Here is a 21,765-nt window from a genome sequence, read left to right as displayed (position 1 = left end):
GGTATTATTCATCGTTTCTCAAAGGTTTAAAGCGATCTGTAGAGCTCCCTCTGCGGATCTCGTGGTCATTTTTCAAAACTCAAATTTTCTTGGTTAAGTGCTTAAAACACCCCCCTCAATTTTGATTATTTCATGAATTCTCTCATTCATAAAACCCAAAAACCCACAAAGGTGACTAAGGTGAACTGTATAGAAAATGGGCTTAAAAAAAATAGATGGTGATATTGCAGCTCTCTCACCATTAACCAGTCAAAGTTATAAATAATAACTATTATCTTTTTTAACTTTTACCTATTAATATATAAATATTAAAAAAAAAATGATATCGTAGCACATCAAAGTTTAGGATTGGTCATCGATTTTTCTTTATATCAACTTACCTATCAAATTGATATTTTTTGATATAGAACACATGTGACCTGGTTGGCCACATGGTACACTTTGGTCAAAAGAGTTTGCCATATAGTGCTGCCATGACATCTATATGGAATATTGTTATTTTTATAAATAGTTTAAGGAAATTGAGTAATCTAATTATTTTTTAATGTTAATTTAACTAAATAATCAAAAAAAATTACAAAAATAATCACTTTGTTTGAAATTGACATTCCGGACAAAAAAAATACTTTTTTTAACTGATTATAGAACGACATTCGAGATTCCAGACTAAAATTTCAGGAAAAAAAGACTTCGGAATAAAAAAAAATTACCTTAGATTTAACAAAAGTTTAAACAAATATAGTAATGTTATATCAGTGCATAAAATCAGACATTTTATTGAAAACGTTGATATTAAACACTTACAAAATGGACGTTTCGAACATAAATCATGATATTTAAAAAAAAAAGTTGGTAAAAAACCAAAAAATAATTCAAGAATGTCGCATTTCATAATGGAACATGTTAGCTGTGTATTTATTATTAGGATATATTGTGTTGTATTTGTATTACTCCCTCATTCCCAAAATTATAGTCCATCTTTCCTTTCTAGTTTGTTCCAAAATAATAGTCCACTTCTGTCACACCCCAAAACCGGAACGGCGGAAACGTTCGGGGGCGGGGGACATCATGTACAATATCAAAACAAAGCGTAGTATTAAACAAGCAACAACATCATCCATTGCATTAATAATATAATTAATACAAGTGTGTTCTGTGAAGTTTATAAGACACCAAAAATATAAATCAAAATAAGAGATGAGTCTTGAACGAGCTTCATCTTCTCAAAACCTGGCATCGGCACCTGTCTACTGATGACCTAAGAATACAAGTTATTTTGAAAGAGTTGATCAGCTTTAAAGCTGGTGAGTTCATAAGCATTTTAGTGTCATCGTTTGTATGAAAATGTTTGTAAGTGTTTGATGTATAAGTTTGTAAATGTTTGTATATCCTAGAAAATCATATATTTTCTACAAAACGTAGCCTTCTCCCAAGGCATCAAATGCTCTGTATGTTTGTTTCTTGTAAGAGTGTGTATTTTTCCAAGTGTGACTATTATTAACCAAAAATATAGTTTTTACATTACTGTTTATGTGAGAAGATCACAATGTGAATGCAATGGGGAAATAATAAAGTACTATAGTGTTGTATTATAGTAACTACTGTTGTACTAACTACCTTAAACCAATTGTTATTTAAGGTATAATGTGATATGATTGCACCATACTATCGACTAAAAACACGACGATGAAAGACGTCGGAAGAAATGACATTTGGCACCCGTAGACTTGCAAGTCCCACTGTAGCGAACAACAAAGTGTAGGATAGTCAATCCAATATAGATCTATACACAAATTCACGCTCTCCCTCCAGGAGACTCTAGATACAATACGAGCCATGGCAGTGATGTCATGCCCCGAAACAGTGGTTCACATTTATGTTATAGTATTCTTGTATATGTATTGTATGTACTAGTGTAATGTATGTTCTCTTTGTCTAGTATGTAGTATGTTCTCTTTGTTTCTCATCATAGTATGTTCTCTTGTATAATGTATAATATGTATTGTTTTTCATTATAGTATTCTCTATATGTTTCTCGTTATAGTATGTTTGTTCTGTTTCTCATATAGTATATTCGTTTTATTTCTCATATAGTAGGTCTGTTCTATTTCTCATATAGTAAGTTTGTTCTGTTTCTCATATAGTAAGTATTGACTCATGTATGAACTGAATCTTTGTATGTTTCATTGTACTAGAAGTAATGAGTAGTATCTTCCTAAACTATACATATTATAGTTTACTAGTAGAGCTATTTGTATAACTGAGTGTATTGAACTGAGATAAAAGCTTTTATGTCTTATACATATATACATAATATATAACTAAGTATCAAACGACACTCGGACAAACAACAGGGTACTCTAAGTCCACAACCAAACGAGGAACATGAAATAAAGTAAGTTATCAGTCCTAAGTCCTTCAAACCTTACTTATATAACTATATATGCATTAGACATGGTTTTGACAATATATAAGTTTAAAAAGAAGTTTTGTAAAACATTTTGAAGAGTTTAATAAAAAAATATTGATGACTTGATGTCATTTTATAAAAGGATTTAAAAGCAGTTTGGCATATAAGAACCAGTTTGATAAAACACTTAAAAGTATAGCAAATCCGTTTGTTTGATAGTTATTAATCACATTTGATTGATATAATAACTATAATTCTTCAACTTGTATTCCCCCCCCCCCCCCCCCTAAAAGCATTTAAAATCATTTAAAATGTAGATTAAGGGGTATGAACGCACCTCTAGTGAGTGATACGGAAGTATGTTTGAAAAAAGATGTAGAGTGTCAGGTGAAACCTTGAGCACACAAAGATCCTAATAAACATATAATGACATGTATGTGTATTTGATTAGTGTATAAACAACTAATTATAAGGGATAACACCCTAATAGACTAGGAAACTCTTAGATTGAAGGGATACAATCACATAAGATTGCACACTTAGGGTGTATGGCCACCCTAAAGAGTTTACGGTCCAAATGGCATGACCATAAGAGTTTACGGTCAAAATGGTTCACGGTCCTATGGTTTACGGTCCAATGACCTTATGGTCATAGGGTTTACAGTCTGGTGAGTTTACCACCGTAAACTCACACTCTTTTGTGCATAGGATGATTTCCAAGCATTTCGAAGGGTTCTAAGTTCCATTCTAGGCTTTAGGAGGGTTTAAGGTCTCATTTGCACCCTTAATAAGGGTTTATGGTCTAAGGAGATACACATAGACCGTAAACACCTTTTGTTCGTGAAAAATGAATGTTTACAAGTCCATAAACAAGAATCCTAACTAGATACAAGTATAGGAGGAAGGTACTCACGATTTGGAGGCAAAGGAGTGTGTTTTCGGTCCAAAACACTAAGGTGTTCTTGATGTTCTTGAGGATCTTGAAGATCTAGACTCAAAATATGAAATCCATGGATGAATCAAGAGTGAATCACGGATATAGGAAAGATTAACACCCAAATAAAGGAATCACTTACTTGTTTGAAGATTTGGAAGCAAAAATCTTTTGATACTTAAGAGAAAATCGGAATTCTAGGCTTGAAATGGAAGAAATGATCAAAAATGATCATGAAATATATATATATATATATATATATATATAAGAGGGAGTTTACGGTCACCATGACCGTAAGCTCTAAATTTCCTGACCGTAAACTCCTTTTGAGGAGGTTTACGGTTTGCTAGATGGTTTGGAACTTTAACTGACAAATCCAAACACTAATTCCTTTAATGCACTAGTCTCAAAATACTCAGAATAGGCCCTAAACAATGCTAAAAGATAGCAACACGAGTCTAACTTTGATAGATTTGAACGTTTATACAAGCTAGAAATTTCGGGTTGTCACAACTTCTAAAAATAAATAACATTTTTAACAAAATACCTTGTCATTGTTACTTAACCAACTAAGCATTTAATTGAACATTAAATGCAAAGTAAGGACAAAACTGTCATTTTATTATATAAAGTTAGTGGTAATTAATGTTTTTCTTAATCTGTGTGTTTTTTGTCTGTGGACAATAATATTGGGACAGATGGAATATTAGTTTAGCCCATTATAGTTATAGCCCATTATATTGTACGATTGTTATATATTGAATGAAAAGATTGATGCCACGTTTGAGGGAAAATATTGGTTTGTAACATGGTATCAGGCCACAGTCTTTAACCCTAGCCGTGTTCTCCTTGTTGCAATGTGTTTTCTCGCCATCTTTGTTCCTCATCTTCTCCCTTTACTGTTGTCTTCTTCTTCTTCTCTTCAATAACTCACCATGACATGTTGTCAAGAAGGTTCATCTAATATGAAACCCAACGACAAGATCTATGGCATTACCAACATCAAATCATATGTTCTTGTCATTCTTGACTTGGACCGCCTAATTTATGATGCATGGAAATAGTTATTCAAAACTCATTGTGTTGGCTACAAAGTTTTCAATCACCTTGAAGTGGTTCCCTCAATCATTATGGATCTCGAGTGGGAAACAATGGCTTTTACGGAACGTTATCTCAACAGGTTCTTCAATCTATCATCAAAACGGACACTACTACAGCGGAGGTATGAGCAATTATTCAAGCTTTGTTTCATGAAAATAAATAGTCAAAAGCAATTGAACTTGATGAGGGATTGCGAAATATTGTCATTGGTGACTCAACTATTATGGAATACTGCACAAGAATCAAAACTATCTTGGATCTCCTTCCCAATATTGGAGCCCCGATTCCTGAACGAAATATGGTCATCTATGTCATCAATGCCTTGTCTCAAAAGTATGCTCACATCATGACCATAATCTGACATAAAAAACTATTCCGGACTTTTCTTGAGATAAGATATATGCCTACTTGAAGAACGCTCCATGCAAAAGGAACAATTTTGTCTTGTTTATGCTTCTCATTCTGATAATGCATCTTCTCCAACCGTTCTTAATGTTGAACACCAAAATCAAAATCAAAATTCTCTTGGAAACTTTTTTGGTGATCGCTTTGGCAATTGTGGGGGTGGTCGGACTTCACGCAGTGGTGGCCGAGGTGGACGTTATGGTGGTGGTCGGAATCAACAACGGAGTGACAGAGGTGGAGAAGGGGGAACTGACGCACCTTATCAGCAAAATTGGGGAGCTCCATGGCAACCGATGTCGTTCAATTTACAACAACAACAACAATGTGGGTTGCTGCCCTATACGTCAGCCTAATCGTCGCCCTGGCCCACTTTAACTCCTCACAGTGTAGATTCTTCTTAGTAAAAAAGATGGCCCAATTCCAAAATGGACCAACAACAAGCATTTTTTGCTTATTCTCAACAACCTAATAATTTGGAATATTTCAATTTCCGCATCAATCGAAGCCCACCACCCTTCCTCAAGCATTTAACACTATGAGTCTTCAAGACACGGGGGAATGCGGATTTGTACATGGATACTATGGCAACCGCACACCTTCATGCCAACTCAGGTACTCTTAAGTCTTTTAGCAATAAGTGCACAAATTCTAATTTATTGGTTTTAGTCGGGGACGGATCTCACATTCCGGTGTCAAAATTTGGTCATTCCACTCTTGGTCTCAACCCATTTCGCACGTTAGTTTTAAAAATATTCTTATTACTCCTCAAATTATAAAAAAAATCTCATTTATGTGCGTACTTTTACTCGTGATAATAAACGTTCTACTGAATATGACGAATTTGGTTTTTCTGTGAAGGACTTTCTCACCAAACAAATCATCCTTCGATGTGATAGTACGGTGATCTTTATCCTATCACCAAACCAACCACTCGATCTTTTCTCAGTGTAGGCTTATCCTTGTGGCATCAATGTCTTGGTCATCCCAGTCAACGAACTCTTAAGTTACTAGCTTCTAGAAAGTCTATTTTTTGTAATAAACAGGATCCTAGTTTATTATGTCATGCGTGTAAAATTGGCAAACATGTTTGTTTATCTTTTGCGTTATCTATAACTGATGCTTTCTTTCCTTTTCATGTCATTCATTCTGATGTATGGACATCTCCAATTCAAAGTCATAATGGAATTAATTACTATGACATTTTTCTTGATCAATTTACTCATTTTGTTTGGGTGTATCCTCTTAAGAAAAAATTTGATGTCTTCGCTAAATTCAATCACTTTCGTGCATATATTAAAAATCACTTCCAAACGGACATTCAAACTTTCCAATGCGACAATGGCAAAGAATATGATAATTCTAACACTCATAAAATTTTTTTGAAAGTTTTAAACTTTTAAATAAACATAAAACCAATCTTCATTACAATTTATTTTCAAAATTAGTTTCACATCATAGTTTTCCCAGAAATCATAACACAAAACATGAGGAGGTGCACGATCAAGTCTTCGCCTTCCCGCGGTCATCTGAAGTACCTGAAACATAACCAAAACTGTAAGCCCAAAGCTTAGTGAGTCTTCCCCAAAATACCAATGCAAACAAACATATGAAAATAATAACACCATACTATGGGCCCAATCAACCATCGGGTTGGAATGCCCCAAGCCCTCAACCATCGGGTTGGAATGTCAACATACTATGGGTCCAATCAACCATCGGGTTGGAATACCCTAGGCCCCTCAACCATCGGGTTAGAATGCCAACATAATATGGTTCCAATTATCCTCGGGATGGAATACCCTAGGCTGTCAACCATCGGGTTGGAATGCCCCGGCCTATTGGTTTATGCACAAAGAAGTGAAGCCTCAGCCACCAATCAAATGTGTGCACATATAGCAGATAATCACATAACAGCCTATAGCCAGACAAATAGGTCTAACAGACCACTAAGCATTGCAACATTCTATCTACTAGAGTGCCAATCTAACCGATCATAAAAGCATAACAGAATATCAATCATTGGTCTGACATTGGTGCCTTCGACTCGCAAGTACATTGAGGAAAACTCACCTTACACTGACGTATCAAACAGAACCTCTGGCCGCTAGCTTACGGAAAACCTCGAACTATCATAATAAATAAACCTCCGATTAATAATTAGGTTATCACCTCAAATCTTTTAACTCATAATTGTCCATTAAATCTTCCTTAACTGGGCCAAAGCCCAAGTCCAACCTTGATCCAAAAGGTCTAAAATATACAAGGCCCATAATTGGCCCAATTTTCCAAATTGGGCCCAACTCCCTAAAAGACCTCATCCTAAGGCTCAATTCCCTTAACTGGCCCAAAATACTCCTACTCAGAAAGTCCATTAAGGGTCTAAGCCCAAACTGGCCCAAAGATGGCCCAAAACCGAAGCCCAAATCGCAAAAGCCCAACAGAGAGCGTATGTTGAGCGTACTCCGAGGCTACATGGGGCATACGCGAGCCTCGCATTGACTACGTATGCGGGGCATACTCCATTTACGTGGGGCGTACCCTCATAGAGTTCAAAACTCTAATAAGTCCTTAATTGCTTAAGCACTTGAGACCAAATTCCAGATCCATCGACCAAATGTATCTCAGAACCATAAAGTATCAAACTTTAAAACTTTTGACGTCCAAAAAGTCCTTACTGCATGGTCTTAATCCATTAAGACCTCCTATAAGAAACATAAAGCCAAACTAGCCAAAGAGACCTCATTTTTATAAGTTAGAATCCTTCCTAGGGTCTAAAAGGATGGGTCAAAATGTCCAAGACAACTCATGCACAATATTGGGACTTTTGGGACAAAAAGAGTACCAAAAAGCTAACAAAACAAGATCCACACAATACAAGCAAAAAAGGCAGAAGCTTTTTACCTTCTGGAGCTTCTAAATGACAAGATGACCTCAGATCTACAAGCTTGCTTCACTCTCCAAACACCTTGATGCAACTTCTTCTTCTTCAACCACACAAGAAACACACTATTAGCTCACACACACACAAAAGAGAAGTTAGGGTTGCCAAGAAATGATCTCAGGACTTGGAGGCTGAAAGGATGTAGGTAAAGGGTCCATAATGGGGTTTAAATACCCAACAAACCCTAAAAGTTAGGGTTACACTTGGACATGTGTACGCCCTGCGTACTAGGGCACGCCCTAGTACGCCTAGCGTACTCTCCCTCTTACCAAAATTACCAATTAGCCCCTCGGGCCTCCTAGGGCTAAATTCCACCAAATTCAAAGCCCAACATGACATATTAAATTACCGAAGGAAGGATTTGAAAATACCTGGAAACACGGGATATTACAATAACTCTTAATTCCACCAATTGTGTGACACTCATGACATTCAAATGTGTTTTTCCTGTCTGTACACCTCTCACCAAAACGGAAAATATAAACGTATGCTCCGCACAATAAAAAAACATGATGCACACTCTTTTATTTCAAGCTCATCTCCCACCCACTTATTGGGTCGAGGCATTTCACATGGCCACCCATCTCTTAAACATATTACCTTCCACCACTCTAAAAATGATATACCTTTTTACAAACTTTTCAACAACATCCCACATACTCCCATCTTCGTTGTAACACTCAGTTTTGGATTTGTTTCATTATTCGGGTCTGTAACACTCGGACATACGTATGCCCTGATTACATATGTGTACGCCCTACGTACTCATATGTATGCTTAGCGTACTCTCCCTCCAACCAAAATTACCAATTTTCCCCTCGGGCCTCCTAGGGCTAAATTCCACCAAATTCAAAGACCAAAATGACATATTAAATTACCGAAGGAAGGATTTGAAAATACCTGGAAACACGGGATGTTACAATAACTCTCTATTCCACCAATTGTGTGACACTCATGACATTCACATGCGTTTTTCCTGTCCGTACATCTATCACCAAAACGGAAAATATAAAAGTATGCTCCGCACAATAAACAACATGATGCACACTCTTTTATTTTAAGCTCATCTCCCACCCACTTATTGGGTCGAGGCGCTTCACATAGCCACCCATCTCTTAAACATATTACCTTCCACCACTCTAAAAATGATATACCTTTTCACAAACTTTTCAAAAAAACATCCCACATACTCCCATCTTCGTTGTAACACTCGGTTTTGGATTTGTTTCAATATTCGGGGATGTAACACTCAGACATATGTATGCCCTGCGTACATATGTGTACGCCCTGCGTACTTATATGTATGCTTAGCGTACTCTCCCTCCAACCAAAACTACCAATTTACCCCTCAGACCTCTTAGGGCTAAATTCCACCAAATTCAAAGTCCAAAATGACATATTAAATTACCGAAGGAAGGATTTGAAAATACCTGGAAACACGGGATGTTACAATAACTATCAATTCCACCAATTGTGTGACACTCGTGACATTCACATGCGTTTTTCCTGTCCATACTCCTCTCACCAAAACGGAAAATATAAACGTATGCTCCGCACAATAAAAAACATGATGCGCACTCTCTTATTTCAAGCTCATCTCCCACCCACTTATTGGGTCGAGGCGTTTCACATGGCCACCCATCTCTTAAACATATTACCTTCCACCACTCTAAAAATGATATACCTTTTCACAAACTTTTCAACAAACATCCCACATACTCCCATCTTCGTTGTAACACTCGGTTTTGGATTTGTTTCATTATTCGGGGTTGCGGCCCAATCATCAATTTTCATGAGGCTTAGGGCCTTAGGTAAGAAAGTATTTGGCCCTTTTCGGATGTGGGTGTTATGGTTTGAGTGATCCAAGTGTTCGATGGTGTCTTCGGAGGCCAAGGGTATAAATGTAATTTGATAACTCGATCTTTTATGGAGTTTGGGTTTTGTTCGGGAAGCTTTAAGGCTATGTTGTGTTGTTAGAAGCGTAGGGCTTCTCGCCACCTTTCTGTGGATATAAGGATCGTTGGAAACGGACCTAAGATGACGAATTTAGAGTAGTTTGAAATAATGGCAGAAATGGCCCTTAGTGGAGAAAGTTGGCAAGTTGGCCCCATGAGTGCATGGTAAAAGGGGGCACGTGCCTGGGTGAGTATGCCCAACGTAAGCTGGGGGTACGCCCATCGTAATGAGCAGAGTGCAAAACCCTAATTTTTAGAGTTTAGGCACTATTTAAATGTCCTTATGAGCTCAAGGCTCTTTCATTTCTCAACCTCCACTGATTTTAGAGCCTCATTTCGAACCTTATTCCCCTTGGTGGTGCATTCCTGGGCTTGGAGGTTATTTTGAAGTGTTCTTATTGTTATTTAAAGGAAGTGGATCTTGGTGATCAAGCTTGGTGTAGCCTTGGGGTTATAGATCCAGAATCTTCACACTCTTGGGAAGCTTCAGGAGGTAAAAAGTTCTTATCTTGACTTCTTCTTATGGTAGTTTGAGTTTAGGGCAAGATTAAGGGCTTTTATGGTGTATTAATTTCTCCTTGTGAGTTTGAGCCACTACGGGAGCTTAGGATGTTAGATCTTGCCTCTTCTGATGTTTTTAGTTCATAAAAATGCTTGCTTGATGTTTAAGAATGGTCCATGCATGTTCTAGTTGGCTTAGAATGGGTCTTAATGGATGAATATGGTTGTTGGGTCCCATTGAGTCATGCAAATGCATAAAGGTGCCTACTTTATGCATTAAGAGCTTTATTTTGAGGTTCTCTGAAGTTTTGGTGTAAAGTGCTTAAGTTGTTAAGCCAAAAAACATGTTTTGGATTAATCCAGGTTACGCCCCGCGTAACTGGTCGTACGCCCAGCGTACTGAATTGAAGGATTCACCGAGTACGCCCAGCGTAGCTGAGCGTACACCCCGCGTTCGGTGTGGGCTTTGGGCTTGTATTTTGGGCTTCACATATTGGGCCACCTTGTTGCTTTGGGCCTTTTGGGCCATCTAAGATCAACTGTTGGACTAAGGGAAGTATTGGGCTTAGGTTAAGGCCCATATGTGGGTTGGGCCCCCAATTTGGAAATTTGGGCCATTAGTGGGCCTTTGTGGATCTTTTGGTTTTGGGCCTTTTCGATTTTGGGCTTGGGCCTCAGTTTTGGTTCATGTTGGGTCAGGGGTAAAATGGTCATTTTACCCCAAGTACGGATTGTGAGCCTTAGAATGGAACCCAATTGCTAATTTGGGTGTTATTTTGTATTGATATCGCGATGAGTCTTCAGGGCAACAGCTAGGGATTTCTTTCAATGAGCTTCAGCATTCGAGGTGAGTCTCCTCACTGTTCTATGGTTCGAATGCACCAAGGCCGGACCATTTGGTTTATGTATTGTAGGAAGACTCGATGGTAACCCTTGGCATTTTGTATGAAAGACCATGAGGCGGCTCCTGACAATCTGTATGCAAGACCAGAGTCTGAACTCTGGCAAATATTAGTTAAGTAGTTGTAGATTTTATGCTAGTTGTCTTTGTGATGCTTGCATGGAAGACCAGGAGGTGGCTCCTGGCACTTTTCTGTAAGACCCAGGGTTTTGGCCCCCCGGCTTGGCAAGGAAGACCACGAGGCAGCTCGTGGCATAATGGCAAGACTATGGTTGGCACATAGTACTTTTATTGATCGATTGGATATGTATGACATGTATGGCTCATTTGATATGTATGGTATGTGGTATTTAGGGAACTCACTACGTTTTGTGCTTATAGTTTGTGGTTTATGGTTCCAGGTACTTCCGGTTCGAAAGGGAAGGGCTCGGCTTGATCGCAGCGCATACACCCGTGTTTTACACAATATGTGATTTTGGGAATGAACTCTGATAATTGTTTTATTTTGAAATGCTTTTAAATGTTTGGATAAAAGTGATGGGTTTTGAGCATTACATCAATCCTATGGTGCACATGCAAACCCTAAATCTTTGGATCTAGGTTTCTCTAATTGTACATGCAAATCATCTAAAGCTTGTAAACACTAGATCTAGCATACAAAAATCAAAATCAATAGCTAATACAAGTTTAGATGATTACCTTTCAATTGAAGCTTGAAGATCCTTGACATTGAGAGCTTAGTATCACAAATGTAATACCTCTAATCGATCACAAACACCAAGGCAATTGGAAGAATGTAAGAGAGAGAGGAGGGAGGTGATTTTCGGCTCTAGCAATCCTTCTAGGGTTAGGGTTCGCCGAAAATATGATGCCTAGGGTCCCTTTATATAGGTGAGGAGTTAGGGTTTCAGTTAAACACTTATCCGGTTGATTAGGCTCTAAGCAGCCCATAAGATCCTTCTGGAATCCCTTCCTTGGACGAATTCTTAAGGCCTTATCCACAAGAATTTGTCCATCCTATCTTTAGGGTTTCCTCAACCTACTTTGCAACTATCCAATAATTACAATATCAGTCCTCCAGGTTTAATTAATATCTTTTGATCACAAAATTAATTCTTAATTAATTATTGACCAATATTAATTAAACAATATGATTTCTCTTTTAATATATTATTCATATAATATATTAATCAACCACATTTATCATCTTTCTCTATAATTCATCCAGTCAAGTTGTTTTGGTGAAGGCAACCCAAAAAGACCATGCTACAACTGGGTAAGTACATTCTAAATATAGTTATGGGCTTAGATACCTAATCCAACAAAAAGTTACATTAGTGTTTTGATTATAAAAAAAAATGAATTTTTTACCCTATGATTTTCGGGATGTTACATTCGCGTTTCCGGATGCCTTTGTTATCACCATCTAAACAACATCAATAAACTTAAAAACCGATATGTACCCTGCATATTTTTGGGCTACCCATCAAATCGCAAAGGTTTTCGTTGTCTTAATCTCCACACCAAACAAATAATTATTTCCCGTCATGTCGTTTTCGATGAAACTATCTTCCCATTTGGGTCTATGACTCCCAATCACTCTCTCAACCATGGGTTTTTGGCATTGATGCCCCCCGAAATTGCTTTAATGACCCGAATCACCATTACACTACTCTCGAGTCATCCACTGCCACCCTGTCGTCTCACGATGGCTCCGCCGCTGCTCTTGAATCCTCGGCAATCGGTGCTTCTTCCACAGCCCCATCCATCGATCCCACCAGTTCTATCGGCCAGCTGAATCCTCCCTCTTGATCTCCTACATTTACTCTTTCCGCCTCCACTCGAACTCATGTCATGGAAACCCGAGCTCGACATGGCACCCACAGACCTATTGATCGTCTCAACCTTCATATTGACATCACCATCACTTCCTCTCTTCCTCGCACGTATTCTCAAGCCTTTCGTTATCCTAACTAGCTAAATGTTATGAAAGATGAATACAATGCACTTATTTCTAACGGGACTTGGGTACTTGTTCCACGGCCTAGTAATGCTAATGCGGTTAATTATATTTGGTTGTTTAAAAAAAACTTAATGCAGATGGATCTCTTGCTCGCTATAAGGCCCGATTGGTTGCAAACGGGCAAAGACATCGACCCGACATTGACCGTGATGAGACCTTTAGTCTGGTTGTCAAACCAGCAACTATCCGGACTGTTCTTAGTATTAATATTTCTCACTACCGGCTAGTTTACCAGTTGGATGTGAAAAATGATTTTCTTCATGTTCATATTCAGGAGACAGTCTAGATGCACCAGCCACCCGGTTTTCGAGATACGACGGCACCCGATCATGTTTTCCTTCTCAAGAGGTCTTTATATGGCCTCAAACAGGCACCTCAGGTATCACCAATTTGCTCAGTTCATTACTACCTTCGGCTTTACTAACAGCAAATCGGATATATCACTTTTCATCTATAGACAAGGTGGCCATATAGCATACTTACTTCTATATGTTAATGATATTGTGTTGACTGCTTCCCCTCTAGGTCTTCTTCAACAAGTTATTTCCACATTGCAGTCTGAATTCTCCATGACCGACTTGGGCTCTTTGAACTACTTTCTCGGAAATGTAGTCTCTAAAGATCGTCAAGGCATGTTTCTCTCTCAACGGAAGTATGCGACCGCAATTCTCAACCATGCAAAGATGTCTAACTGCAAGTCGGACCACACTCCTACTGACATGTCTGCAAAAATAGACAGCGCGAGACCACCTGTTTCTGATTCGACTCTGTATCACAATCTAGTCGGTGCCCTTCAGTATTTGACATTCACCCGATCTAACATTACGTATGTTGTCCAACAAATTTGCCTCTTCATGCATGACCCAGAGGGCCTCACTTTGCTGCTCTCAGGCGAGTTCTTCGATATATGCACGGCACTCTTGATCACGGTCTTCTTCTATATGCATTCCCTTCTTGGGGGTTGATCGCCTATTCTAATGTTGACTAGGCTGGCTACCCTTCCACTCGCCGCTCCACTTCAGGGTATTGTGTTTTCCTTGGCTCCAAACTTCTCTCCTGGTCTTCCAAACGATAGGGTACAATTTCCAGATCCAGTGTAGAAACCGAGTATCGTGGCATGGCAAATGTTGTTGCTAAGACTAATTGGCTCCGTAATGTTTTCTGTGAGCTCCTTTATCCGCCTCTCACTGCCACCCTTGTTTATTGTGACAATGTCAATGTTGTCTACTTATCCAACAACCCCGTTCAGCATCAACACACCAAGCACATCGAGATTGACATACACTTTGTTCGCGACATTTTTCAAAAATTGAAAAGAAAATGATTATTTTCTTTGAAAAACTCATTTACATTTATAAAGGTTGTAAAGGTTTTTGATGAACTAATCATACACCACATGGCTATTATAACTCCCCACGTCTCGTGTTACACTCCCATACTAACTTATGAAATTCAAACACAAACACACACCTACATGAAAACTTGCCACACATCATCAAACCACTACATGATTAAAAATACTTTAAATATTTGTTCATATTCAAGCATTATTTACCTTATTGCTACTTCAATACAAGAAAATTTACGTGAAAGCTAATAACTTCTGCATACGGAGTAGATTTTTCAAAATACTACACTATAACAAACAAAATATAAATAAAGGTAGAATACTAAGTATCCACAAAATGAAAACCTTACCTTAAATAAAACATACCTTAAAAAAGATGCCAATAAAGGCATTAGAAAATAGAAAGCCCAGAAATTGAATCCGAGTACTAGCATTATAATATCATAATTGAAGCTAATTTTGGATTCTAGTAAAATTAAGTTTTGTAAATAAGAAACACGACAATGTCACAAATGTACAAAAGCATCCACTGAAGAAAAATATAAACTAAACAAGAACACCAAGCCACTACTGTAAATCTGTGTACTTCAATGGCACCATTTTTGCTTCTACATCCTCAAATTACACCACCCCAGAAGGCAGACGCAAAACAAGTTGTCCTCCAAAAACACTGAAAAATAAATAAATAAATAAATAACAGAAATTATCAGAAGATTGTCTATTACTTTGGAAAATCTATCTGGCTATAGCAGTGAAAAATGTTTTGTATTTGGATGAGATTGTATAATTGGGTAGTTTTTCAAATTACAATGCTTTACGATATTGTAGTTTGAAAAATCCACCTAATAAAAAAAATGATGTAAAATTACGAATCTGACCTTTTGATGTAGTAGTAACAGAAGTCTGCTAATATGAAGGTTTGAACAATCTCTGAGATGAGAACCATTGACGGCCATAATCCGTACCCCAGGGCGGTAAGTAGATGTCCACGGCTATCCAAAACCTAATTAAAAACAAAAGATTACTAAAATACCCGTAAAGTAAACAACAGTTTAACTTTCAATTAGGGGTATATTCGTCATTTGTACAAGAAAAAACTTATATAAACCAGGGTAAATTGGTCTTTTTTTATATATAAAATGGACTCTTTTACGTAAAGGAAACATCGAAACCAATTAAGAAATCCCTACAAGGAATCATTCTGAAGAAATTAACAAAAGTGGTAATTAATTTAAGATTTAAAAAAAGTTAAAACTTTTTATTTATTGCTACAAACCTGAAGAACCCAATGAGCACAACTCAAAAACCTTGCAACACCAAGAGCAAATACATAATGAGCTGTAAATGGTTCGACTATCTGCATGCCATTTAAAAACAGAAATTACTCAAAAAAAAAAAAAAAAAAAAAACTAAAATTTTGTCATGTGTAACAAACGAGGTGTAAATGAACAAATATCAAACCTTTGTGTTTTGCATAACCCTAAGTTGAGGTAAGACTGAAACTGCTTCAAGATAAACACAAAATGCCCAAAATATCCTGTTGACAATATGATGTGATGTTGAGGGATGAATTAACAAAGCTAGTATAGCACAAGGAACTGCCTACAAAAAAGAACATATCAAGGTAAGATCTTTTTATGGAAATCAATACAAAGAACTTATTACTAATAATGACAGAAAGAAAAATAGGTAATTTCAGATAACCTAATAATAAGCATGTATGAGGATAAATGAGATGTGAAATCTCATCTTTGATTATTAAATCATTATAGAAGCTTACCACATAGTACATTGCAAAGTTGTCTTTGTCTTCCATGTAGCTTGATTTTAGTTTGAAACGAATCATAAAGATAACCCACAATGTTGTGGCTAATGTAGCCAAATCAAGCAAAGTGTGTATATCATACTCCATAACAAAACTGCAGTAGAGTCTTACAGCCAAGAACAAGGCTGTTAGTTCTTGTGTTTTCAGTGATAGACCTACAATCATGCAATACACATAACACTGAATTAGATCTATACTCTTGTGGTTTGAATATAAATTTGGGTAAAGAATGTCGAATAAATGTTGATATGATATGTTTTGTTCGATTTGCTTTATTTACCATATTGATTTGTGTGTTTTATGAGGTTACTGTGATGAGAAGCATAAAATTTCCAGCAACAATCATTTTGCAAGAAACAGTTCTATGCAAAATTTTGTGGTTTAATAAGTAGTTTCTTTACTGTTTTAGTTCACTCTTTTGTAGCAAAGCCTAGAAATTAGGAACAATTGATGACCATAAATTGGGGCAAAACCTAGCCCCTAAGTCTAAAAAGTGCTATAAATTTTTTATTTATTGTCAAACCAGGTGGTTATTAATGCAAAGTTGCCAAGTATACAACTGCAAAGTCAAGAAGACATAATACTCGAATCGAAGTATACAAAGTTCAACGCATACATCAAATTCCATGGCCAATTCAGAAATTGAAACTAACCCCTATAATACCTAAGTCAAAGTATATCCCCAATTGACAATCTGTGACCAAATTCAATGAAATAAAACAGAAAAGTATCATCGTTATACTAGAAAACCCTAAATATGAACAAATCCATAAGCGAACTCATGTGTAAGATCATTAGTTTCATACAAAAGAAATCAACTTACTATATTTCCTAATTCAAAATTTTAATCTTATCGACATCTATAAGTAACGAGACAGTACATTAGAAGAGATTATATCGAGCACATAATAGATGATTATGTAACGATTTGTTTAATTACTTACCAGCACAAGTTTTTTCCTTCATAAGCTTATAGATAAGAACGGAGATTCCGATGGAGTGAACAGCCTCGGCAGCAACGAAAAGATTGTCATGATCGTGCACGATCACACGTAACAACACCAAGGCCAACATGCCGGTGACTACGGCAAGAAAAGCTTTCACCTTTGGTGGTTGCCGGCGCACCCATGACGATATCACGTGGATCGTCTTCTTTGGTGGCCTCATGTTTGTTTTTCAAATCCTTGTGCTTGTGATTGTTCTCTCTGTATAGATTGCTGATTTGATGATGACGCTACCAGTGATGGTGATGGTGGTGGTTAGGGTTTGATTACGGTGGAGATTGGGTGGCCGATTAGGGGAGAAATTTAGGGGAAAAGTCGGTGAATATATGATGAGATCTTTTGATGCACAATGTACAAATCGGTCAAGATGTGTTCTTCTGAATTCAAAATGGAAAAACTATAGTTTCATAAATAGTCCCTGACTATTTCTCAGTATTCATTTTCATCCCTTTTCTTTTTAACTTTACATGACAGTTGACATAAGCATAGGAAAACTTTTCTTGTCCGTTTAGTCTTCATTTATGTGAAGAGTGCATAAGGTAATGATCATAAATTCATTAAATTTTCATTTGGTTATGGTCTTTGTTTTGTACACGTAAAGAAGGCAATAGAGGAGTAAATATTTATCTAGTTAATAAATTATTATACATTTTTTAATATGTTTTATTATTATCAATTTTATGCTAAGATATGTAAAAACATAAAGAGTCGAACCTCTAAATAAATAGTTCAAAATTTTAATAAAGTAAATTGGCATGGTTATCTAACTTATTAAATAAAACTTTTTTGTTTATCCTAAAAGGAAATCCTCATAGGGAGTTTAAACTTCAAATAATATATGCTCGATTGATAAATAATACACATTCGATTGAAACTTTGTAACTTAACTACTTCACACTAACTCCCTTATTAAAAATATCATCAAACAATTTCCTGTTTTCTATACCAACATTTTGGGAAACAATCATAACGTAATTACAGTTACGTTATGATTATTTCCTAAAACGATGATACAACAAATTATGAATAAAACATATTCGATTGAAACTTAAGTACTTAACTATTTCACACCAACTTCCTTTTTAAAAATATCACCTAACAATTTCCCGTTTTTTATATCAACATTTTGGGAAACAATCATAACGTAACTGCAACCGATTTAAATTAATAATAATTTGCTATTATAGTAAAAATATTAGTTTTTAAAGTATTATCTAACTATTATTATTAGTCTATTTTTATAATTAATTTAAGTTGCTTAATCTATTTTTTCATCATAATTTTTGTATAAATCAAAATATATCATCAAAACTATCTCATTTTTATCTACATAATAATATATAAATTTGTCGCAATCTATGGTATATCAAAGATAACGTATTTTATGTTTCAAAATACATTTTTCTTTATCTACTATAATAAATGAAAATAATGAATCTATGAGATCATGTTTCAAAATTCAAATATTTAAAAACTCGATTAATGAACCTATGGGATCATGGGATCAAACCACCAAGTTTTTCTTCTCATATATCCAAAAGTCAGTCGTTTGTTGTGATAATTTGAAAAATCATATATTTGCACAATTATAAAACGGCATATCAAAAAAAATCAATTTCACACATACATACATATTGTGGTCTCTCATCTTTTTCATCAATACACACAAATGAGGCAGTGACAGGGAAGGCTCGGGATGGTAATGAAAGCAACAAGGGTTGCTTAAGCAGCTCTTGCGTTTCTTCTGTCTCGGAAAGAAGGTGCGAAGGTGGGGAATCAAAAAGGGGTTGCCGCCTCCGATGTTTGCTCCAAGGAACACCCACTTCGGCGTTGGGTTTAGGCCAGGAAACGAAGAAGAAATGGAGGATGAAAAGTGTCACACCCCAAAACCAAGAACGGCGGAAACGTTCTGGGGCGGAGGACGTCATGTACAGTATCACAACAATGTAAAGTAGTAAACAAGCAACAACATCATCCATTGCATTAATAATATAATTGTAATACAAGTGTATTCTGATATGTATAATAGACACTAATGAATAAATCAAAATGAAAGATGAGTCTTGAACGAGCTCCATCTTCCTTAATCCTTGCATTGGTACCTGTCTATGATGACCTGAGGATACAAGTAATTTTGAAAGAGAGTATCAGCTTTAAAGCTGATACTCTCTTTCAAAATTACTTGTATCCTCAGGTCATCATAGACAGGTACCAATGCAAGGATTAAGGAAGATGGAGCTCGTTCAAGACTCATCTTTCATTTTGTTTTATTCATTAGTGTCAATTATACATATCAGAATACACTTGTATTACAATTATATTATTAATGCAATGGATGATGTTGTTGCTTGTTTACTACTTTACATTGTTGTGATACTGTACATGACGTCCTCCGCCCCATAACGTTTCCGCCGTTCTTGGTTTTGGGGTGTGACAGATTGGTATCAGAGCATTGTTTATAGTGAATTAAGTATATCAACCCATAAAAGATATACTAACTATAAATACATAAGGGATTAAAAATACTCTGACCAAGAGTTTATACTTTAAATAATAAAATATTTAAGTAAGTATACGTGCCTGCATTCATACTAAAATCAGTGTCACTAGGACAGTACAAAAGAATTATGATTGTTGGGCAACGTAAGTGGGCTTAGAGACATATGGTCAAAACTGGGAAGATATAACCTGATCACCTATATTATCCGATGGTTGACTAGCATGTGCCTAAGTTTAATTGTGTGGTTGAAACAATGCTAAAATCTTACCAACCCTACCACAATGAGAACAATAGAACATAACATTAAACTTAAAATACTATAGGAGTATTTGGTGTTACTATAAGTACGTTAACTTGAGAACTAAAACGGGATCTTCATTACTAAGTTGATAGTTGCTAAGTGGATACACTAAGGCTATATGTAATTAGGGTGTTATAGACTTAGAATCTGTGAAATTTTACTTCACCCCGATTCTATGTGAATTTGGAGTTAAGATCACTTATTTGAAGGCCTATCCTGTTTCGATTACATATAACTGGTATGCACTTCACAAATAGCGATGTAACTAATGAAGATTTCCTAAAATAATTATCTAGATAGTTCGTCTAATAATTATTTCTTACCCCAATTCTCGCATAGATAACATGGTTGGACTCCATCCCCGCGGCAACCAGTATCTTCCGAACGAAGTCATTGCTGGTTGGTTTGGAGAAGAACCAGAGAATGATTATCCTATCCCTTTGAATGATCACCATGATGAAGACCTTTCGTACGATGCTAATTCTGAACCAGAGGTTGAGAACCTACCCTAAGCAGCCCCCTTTCCAATCCCTAACCCTCGTCCGGCTTTTCATGGCCCGACGCCTGAGCGGGTGGAATGTTTAGAAACATGGAGCCAAGGACAAGATCAGCCCATGCCATTTAATGGCAACCGAAGCTTTTATGACCTGAGCAATGGGGGCTCAGCAGATAGAGTCTTGCCAATCTTGGTCCGCAGAGTGGCCTGAAGTGAGATTCAAGGCAGGACAGCCCTACATCAGATCACTGAAGTTGTCGCCAATACGAGAATGCATACCCTCCGCACCATTTGTGTAGGAGATGCTCGCGAGAGATCTGAGAGAAACCATGAAACCCTGCTGCAAGCACTGGTTGGATCATGAGCCGAAGTCATAGAGCTCCGAGTACGCCAGAGGATGTACGAAAGACACCTACTTGATGTGGAACGTCAATTGGCTGAACTAAGAGTTCACCAGAGGGATGACCGTCGCAGTAGTAGACGCTTTACTTTATTTTCCTTATTAAAAGGGAATCGTTTTTCTGTCTATGCCCGATGTGGCATTTTCTATGAAATTATCTTGTACTGTAAGTACTTTTGGTTAGGTCTTTATGTTGTCAAGACTATCTTTGTTGGATATGATGTAAGACCTTTACAAGGTTATTTTCCCGAATCCTTACATCATGAATATCAAAGATATTGACAGTCGACTAACTTCTGTGTCATTCTTTATTCAAGTACTCTTACCATAGTTTCATTTGAATCTATCTGAGACATGCTTTAGTCAAGTCATTGGACTATAGTAATTTAGCTCCGGAGACATTTCCAAGTCTCTTTCAGTGGTTGGATCTTGTTATTCACCAACCCACGATACCTCGGCTTGAACGACAAACGTCTTGAGACCATTCTACGAACTTACTTCTACTCATTACTAGGACTGCATCATAGGGATGTAGGTCAAACCTCCGTGAACATACTTCTATTCTTTACATAAACAGTCAAACTAAGTCTAGGTTCAACCATGCTCGCTCACAAATTCATTTTCTTTCCATGAAACAGAATCATGTCGCCCAAGAAAAACGATCAACCCCTCAACCAAACACCAACTCTTCAGATTGATGCAGCTACCCTTCAAGCTGCA

The 21,765-nt window shown here is 36.9% G+C and overlaps 1 protein-coding gene across 1 annotated transcript; it reads right to left on the bottom strand.

Annotated features, from left to right (window-relative positions):
* Positions 1-14,929: 14,929 nt before the first annotated feature.
* On the bottom strand, positions 14,930-17,711 carry LOC111877908 (uncharacterized). The gene is made up of 6 exons (XM_023874412.3): positions 17,289-17,711; positions 16,300-16,499; positions 15,981-16,121; positions 15,796-15,876; positions 15,398-15,522; positions 14,930-15,189 (listed from the first exon to the last, which is right to left on the bottom strand). Exons 1-6 carry the CDS (start codon positions 17,509-17,511, stop codon positions 15,141-15,143), a joined length of 819 nt encoding a protein of 272 aa, XP_023730180.1. The 5' UTR covers positions 17,512-17,711; the 3' UTR covers positions 14,930-15,140.
* Between the last annotated feature and the right edge of the window lie 4,054 nt (positions 17,712-21,765).

The sequence above is a fragment of the Lactuca sativa genome, chromosome 4, assembly GCF_002870075.4.
Source record: "Lactuca sativa cultivar Salinas chromosome 4, Lsat_Salinas_v11, whole genome shotgun sequence".
In the NCBI taxonomy this organism is placed as follows: Eukaryota; Viridiplantae; Streptophyta; class Magnoliopsida; order Asterales; family Asteraceae; genus Lactuca; species Lactuca sativa.
Note: the sequence above shows the minus strand (reverse complement) of the source record. Positions and strands in the feature narration are given on the sequence as shown.